The sequence below is a fragment of the Poecilia formosa genome, unplaced genomic scaffold (genome assembly GCF_000485575.1).
Source record: "Poecilia formosa unplaced genomic scaffold, Poecilia_formosa-5.1.2 Scaffold2478, whole genome shotgun sequence".
Taxonomy (NCBI): Eukaryota; Metazoa; Chordata; class Actinopteri; order Cyprinodontiformes; family Poeciliidae; genus Poecilia; species Poecilia formosa.
In genome coordinates this window covers 1-7334 of record NW_006802417.1, presented here as the reverse complement: position 1 = coordinate 7334, position 7334 = coordinate 1, and the positions used below count along the sequence as shown (strand labels likewise).

The 7334-nt window shown below is 45.5% G+C and overlaps 1 protein-coding gene across 1 annotated transcript; it reads left to right on the top strand.

Moving 5' to 3' along the window:
• Nucleotides 1–208: 208 nt before the first annotated feature.
• On the top strand, nucleotides 209–7328 carry LOC107835431 (uncharacterized; the record flags this gene model as incomplete). Its single annotated transcript, XM_016667810.1, has 1 exon — nucleotides 209–7328. A coding segment is annotated over exon 1 (5914 nt), but the record flags the coding sequence as incomplete, so codon positions are not given.
• Between the last annotated feature and the right edge of the window lie 6 nt (nucleotides 7329–7334).

Below are 7334 nucleotides of genomic sequence, written 5' to 3'. Positions count from 1 at the left end.
GACAGATCTAAACAAAATAAGAAAGTAACACAATGTAATAATGGAACTAGAACAAAATCAAACTACAGACTAACTACAAGATCCTAACAGTTTGGACTCATGGTTCACATCTATCTATCTATCTATCTATCCATCTATCTATCTATATATCTGTAGCCCTGGGTTTTGAGAACCACAAGAAGTGGGGGGGGGGTGAATGAATTCCTATGTCTGAGAGTAACTGAGATTTACGAGGGGAAGTGAAGTGTAAAAAAAAAAAAAAAAGAGACAGAGGATTCTGGGAGAAAAAAAACGAGAAGGAGAGAGGAAGGAGATAGGGGAATAGAAAGAAAGAGGGATTGGAACAATACGGAAAAAAAATCGTGTTAAACATAGTTGGCGAGTTAGAAATAAGATTATACGCAGAGTATAATTGATAATTGAGTAATGAGGAGTGTGGACCTGTTAACGAGGACTGCTACTGCTACTGTTTAGAGGACACTGCTGCAGGGCACGTGTGGGGGGGGAAAGCAGCAAGATGGCGGGGACGTTTCCCTAAAGATAAAGAAAGCTACAAGAATCCTGCGTGGAGACGCTAAAGGGAAAGAAGAAAAGGAAAGTGGACTCGCTAAGCAGCGGTGACGGTGAGGACGTCGGCGGAGCGAGCCGGTTTCGTTGGTCCATCCGGTTCCAACAAGAGGAAAAGTAACAAGGACTTCTGCGTTCGTTTCGGCGAACTCAAACATCAACAGGCCTGCAACGGAAGCGTCCACGGGTATTGGACTCTGTGTGTGAGTGTGGGCCCTGGTGCGGATGTGTGTGAAGTTATATGCTGAAATGTGAAGTTGGTGTAAGTTTAAGAACTGTTAATGTTTGTAAATGCATATAAGGGGTTATAGAAGCTGTTATGTGTTAATTTCCTACCAACGTTCAGGGTAGAATAAGCCAGGTTAGTTTGTGGGATGTTGAAGATAAATAAGAAAAACAACTTTGTGTGGGTGTCTGGATTGTTTTACTGGGAAGGTAAAAAAACAGTAGTGGAGTAATAGCTACTTACATGAGGTAAACCTGCATGGTATCTACCTGAAAATCACGAACCCAAGTAGCCACCCTGCAAGTGAGTTAAAGTTCTGCCCTGAGAATAGGTGATGGAGCAGTGGGGTGCTACATAAAAATTGGAGGCACCGCTGGGATAAATTATTTTATTTTATTTGACTAAAAACAGTATTACACCCAGACAACCAGCTATAAGCTAATCCTAAAAACAAAACAAACAAACAAAAAAAAAAAAATTTCTTGGTTCCTTTTGAGTATCAGTAGAGTATAAAAAAGTACCAAAAAGTTTCTACAGTTGATTCGTACAAATTGGCTAAGCATAGCAAAAGACACGTTTTCATTAGTGATTAGTTGTGTTTTATTTTGGTGAAAAGACAGGATGGCTCAGTTACTACATTGGTGTAAGGGGGAGGGAATTGATCCATTACATGCAGTTTTGGTTAAAGATGTTCCTGAAGACACCGAAGTTAGTGTGATAGAAGACACAGTGCAGGCCATCAAAGCTCTGGGACGTGTTAGAGTTAGAGGGCGAATGTATGATCCTGTGTCGCAAAGCTTGACCGTTCTTTGTGAGTGTAGGGAGACAGTAAATGTTAAAGCCATTCCTGCAGATGTAACCCCAGAAGGTAGTGATTCTCCGTGGAGGATCATTGGGCCACCAGGGGTGGAGGAAGAGAGTACAGCTCAAGGGAAAACAGATTCTCCACAATCACCAGAGTTAGACACGAGTCAAAATTCACTGTTTCAAGCATCTAGTCCAGAGGCTATAATCAGAGCAGTTGGTGACGTCTTGCAGCTAACGTCAAGACCCACTAGCGATTATGCGAGCTACAGACGGCTCAGAACTTTTTCTGGCGTGCTTCCCACACCTCAAGGGGAAGAGCACTTAGAGAACTGGCTGGAGCAAGCTAGACTGATGATTGAGGAGTCTGATAAGCCGGACAGAGAAAAAAAGATGAGGATAATGGAGAGTGTAAAAGGTCCTGCCATGGAGATCCTACAAGCTGTGAGATTCAACAACCCGGATGCAACGTCCACAGAATATTTAAATGTTATTGAAAACACCTTTGGCACCACAGAGACTGGCGAAGAGCTCTACTTTGCTTTCAGAATGATGTGCCAACATCCAACTGAGAAGCTATCAGAGTTTCTTAGGAGAATGGAAAGAGCTCTAAATAAAGTGGTTCAAAGAGGAGGTTTGCCTTCTTCGTCCAAAGACAAGGCACGCATTGAGCAACTCATCAAAGGTGCCACGCGGTCTGACATGATGATGCTAAGTCTCAGGCTACGAGAAAGAAGAAGTACTCCACCCACATTTCTGGAGCTCCTGAACGAGATCCGCATTGAGGAGGAACATGAGGCGTCACGCCGTCGATTAAATCCCCCTAAATCTGTTCATGTTAAAAGTACCACTGTAGCAGCTATGGACTCGAAAGATCTAGCTGTGGAGGTTGAACAGCTGAGGTCACAGATTTGTGAACTCAAAGCTTTGTCCCTGTCGCAGCATTCACATCATCCTGATCCACAACCTGCAGTTAAAGCAGAAATAAGCAGCTCGGAAGGGGATGGGAGCCTTCAAGCCCTCAGGAAAGAGGTTGTAAAGCTGAGAAAGCAAGTTTCAGTCATGTCAGTCCAGTCGACTGCAATACCAAAAGACCGTCCAACTTCCTCCGATCCTTCTCCAAGTCATGAGACGGTGAAAGCAGCTATGCACAGAGAACCCTGTGACATCTTCTGCTACCGTTGTGGCGAAGATGGGCACATTTCTACTAAATGTATGTCACCAGAAAACTATCCAAAAGTCATACAAAAGTTGATTCAGGCCCAAAGGAGGGGTAAAGCAGGTCAAAGATTTACCAGCCCTCGTTCTGAGTGGAAAAATGCTAATGTGAAGAAGAGCGCTGTGAGTCTGCAGGGCAGTAACCTGCCCAAAGGACTAGTAGGACCACCCGCTACTGCTCACGTTAAAGTAAATGGAACACCATGCACTGCTCTCTTGGACAGTGGCTCTCAGGTCACGATCATTTTTGACAGCTGGTATGTTGAACATTTATCACATGTTCCTCTACATCCAGTGTCAGGTTTAGCCATCTGGGGTTTAAGTGAGTCTGAGAGCAGTTACCCATATAAAGGCTACATTCAAGTAGACTTGGAGTTTTCTGAGAAGAAATCACACAAAGGGAAATCGGTTCCCATTCTTGCTTTAGTATGCCCAGACCCCCGATGCTCAGACACCATTCCAGCTCTGATTGGCACCAATGTTAGCAAAGTATGGTCCCTCCCTAGAAACCATAAAGCAGCCAGTTCAGATCCCATTTATGCTGCACGAGTTGGTGTAACAGAGCGAGAACTCACAGATCCTGTAGATCTGAACTATAAAGAGACAAAGCACAGCAATGTTACAGTGGCTGATGTTAAATGGGTAGGCCCAGGGCCACTAATGATCCCCGCTGGTGGTGAGCATATAGCCATTTGTAAAGTCATTGAAAAGAAGAGAGTGGGAGATGGCATTCTCATCTCTGAGCGTGCAGCTTCACATGCACTCCCACCCAGTCTGTTTGTGCAGCCCACAGTTTTATTTTCCAAGATGTTGGATAAAGACAAGTTTTTGGTGTTCATGCGCAATGAGTCTTTAAAAGAAACTGCCATACCCACTGGTACAGTAGTAGCTCATCTTCATGTAGCTGACACAGTGACTGAGATCCCAAACACCAAGACACAAAATCCTAAAAAACTTGATCCATCTCAATTCAATTTTGAAGACTCCTATATCCCTTCTGAGTGGAAAGAGAGACTGAAGAAAAAACTTTCTGAACGATCCCATGTATTCTCAGCTGAGGAGTGGGACGTGGGGTTAGCATCTGGAGTGGAACACCACATAAGACTAACTGACAACACCCCCTTCAGAGAGCGGTCACGGCGTATAGCACCTGCTGATGTTGAGGACCTTCGTCGCCATCTCCAGGGGCTTATAGCAGCTGGGATAATCAAAGAATCCCGAAGTCCTTATGCCTCACCCATTGTGCTGGCACGAAAGAAAAATGGACACATTCGCATGTGTGTCGATTATCGTACACTGAACCGCAGAACCATTCCCGATCAGTACACGGTGCCACGCATCGATGACGCTCTGGATTGTTTGTCTGGAAGTAAATGGTTCTCAGTGTTAGATTTAAGGAGTGGATATTACCAGATTCCAATGGCTGAGGAGGATAAAGAAAAAACCGCCTTCATTTGTCCCCTGGGATTTTTCCAGTTCGAAAGGATGCCTCAGGGAATAACTGGTGCTCCCTCAACATTCCAGCGGCTCATGGAAAAAGCCGTTGGGGACATGCACATGCTGGAGGTTATCGTATACCTTGATGACCTGATTGTTTTCGGGAAAACTTTGGAGGAGCATGAGCAGAGGCTCCTCAAAGTCATCGATCGCTTAGGCGAAATTGGACTGAAATTGTCACTTGATAAATGCCAGTTTTGCAGACCCCAAGTGACATATGTTGGACATGTAGTGTCTGAACGGGGCATTGCTACAGATCCAAGCAAAGTGGAGGCCGTTGCCCACTGGAAGGAACCCACTGATCTTCCATCACTCCAGTCCTTTCTAGGATTCTGTGGATATTACAGACGTTTCATTAAAAACTATTCAATTATCGTCAGACCACTAACCGAACTGTGTAAGGGATATCCGCCAACTCAGAAGAAGTGGAAATCCACAAAGTCTCCTGAGAAAACCTACTATAAAATCAGTGAACCTTTTGGAGAAAGATGGGATGGGAGCTGCACAGAGGCTTTCCAACAGATCCTCAAATGCCTCACCCAAGCGCCAGTGTTAGCATTCGCTGACCCGTCGAAGCCTTATGTGCAGCACATAGATGCTAGTTTCCATGGCTTGGGGGCGGTGCTAAACCAAGAGCATCCTGAAGGACTGAGGCCAGTCGCTTTTGCCAGCAGAAAGCTCAGTTCTTCAGAAAAGAACTATCCAGTGCATCAGCTAGAGTTTCTGGCACTCAAGTGGGCTGTGGTGGATAAATTCCACGATTACCTGTATGGCGCAGAGTTTGTTGTAAGGACAGATAACAACCCCCTTACATATATACTCACCACCGCCAAACTGAACGCCACAGGTCATCGCTGGCTTGCAGCTCTTTCCACCTATAACTTCACTCTGCAGTATCGGCCAGGCTCTAGCAACATTGATGCAGACGCATTGTCGCGAAACCCTGTTTCTGATGACAGAGATGAGTTCAAGAGTTTAACACCTGACGATGTTAGAGCACTCTGCAAGCAGGTATCCAGAGACCAGTCTGTTGAACCAGTTAGTTGTGCAGAATCTCTCTGTGTCCCTCCTACTGCCATGCCAGAATGCTATGTGTTTCCAACCCGACTAGATCTTGGTTGTTTGACCCAGCTCAGCAGAGCAGATCTGATTAAGGCACAAGACCATGACCCAATGATTTCACTGGTCAAGAAATCCTTAAGTGGAGGACCAACAGTCTCATCTGAGAAGTGTACTGACCCTGGAGCCATCTACCTGCAAAGAGAGGCGAGTAAGCTTGTGCTGGTGGATGGATTGCTTCATAGAAAGATTAATAAACCACCTAGTACAGAAGTACTGCAGCTGGTTCTATCCAGAGAACATGTTCCCATGGTGCTCAAGTCTCTCCACGATGAATCGGGTCATCTTGGAGTGGAAAAGACGCTTGAGTTGATTCGCAACAGATTCTACTGGCCTAAGATGGGGTCAGAAGTGGAGCAGTATGTGAAAACTTGTGGTAGATGTATTACCCGCAAAGCTTTGCCACAGCGAGCAGCTCCTTTAAATCAGATCACCAGCCGGGGACCACTAGATCTGGTCTGCATTGACTTTCTTTCTCTCGAGCCTGACTCGAAAGGATATGCAAATATCCTTGTGGTGACTGATCACTTTACAAGGTACGCTCAGGCGTTTCCGGCTAAAGACCAACAAGCATCCACAGTGGCCAAGATTCTGTGTGAACGTTTCTTTGTCCACTATGGACTTCCTGCACGGATACATTCCGATCAGGGACGTGATTTCGAAAGCAAGCTCATCCAGGATTTACTGAGGATGTTGGGGATCCGAAAGTCCAGAACATCTCCCTACCATCCTCAGGGAGATCCTCAACCTGAGCGATTTAACCGAACATTGTTGTCCATGCTCGGGACTCTGGATCCCGCTCAGAAACAGAGATGGAGTCAGAACATCAGCCAGTTGGTGCATGCCTATAATTGCACCCAGAATGAAGCAACCGGATATTCACCCTATCTATTAATGTTCGGAAGGGAGGCTCGTCTTCCTGTGGACATCTGTTTCGGAGTATCAGATGAGACTGGGAAAGGCCCAACCTATCACCAATATGTATCCAAGCTGCGGAAAGATCTGGAACAAGCTTATCATCTCGCTGCAAAGAATGCTGACAAAAATCATCAGCGAAACAAGAAGGCACATGACAAACATGTGAAAGAGCAGATCCTAGAAGAGGGAGACCGTGTGCTTCTGAGGAACTTTGGCGTCACCGGTAAGCACAAGTTGAAAGAGAAATGGAGAACAGTGCCATACATTGTGTTGGAGAGAATGCCTAACTTGCCAGTCTACAAGGTGAAACCAGAGAGAGGACTTGGGGTTGAGAAAACGGTGCATCGCAACCACCTGTTACCCATTGGTCATCTTGTCCGATTTCCAGCTGATGCGGAGACAGAACAAGTGCGGAAACCTGTCACTAGGGGCCAACAGAGACGGTCTGAGTCTGTCAAGCCTGTTGCTCAAGAAGATGTTGCACTCTCTTCTGATTCTGAGTATGAGGAGGTGAACACGGCAGTTCCACTACAAGTCAATCTGAGAGAACTTTTGAGACAAACAGAGAGGAGGGCTAAAGAACCCTCTACAGTCACAAGTGAAGTTCAGATTTCGTCGCCCCACGAGACTATTGATGATGCTGGGTTAAGTCCCAACTCACCTCACAATCAAGACTCACTGCTCTGCTCTGATCTAGATTTAGAAGGGGGAGAGAGGGAAAGTGATGAGGTAGTAAGGGAGGGAGAACATGTCATTACAGAACGCTCTAAGCGAGTGAGGAAACCACTCCTAAGATTAAGCTATGATGAACTAGGACAGCCATCATACCAGCCAGTAAGTGTTGTTAGTTGTGGAGTACTTCTTGGAAGTGGAACCGTTAAAGAACTAAGACATTCTTTTTGTTCTACTGTATGGTGTCACTCTATGGCACTATGTTCTAGCTGTGTTAATTCTAACTTACCCCAGTTTCCTACTTTTATTTGGG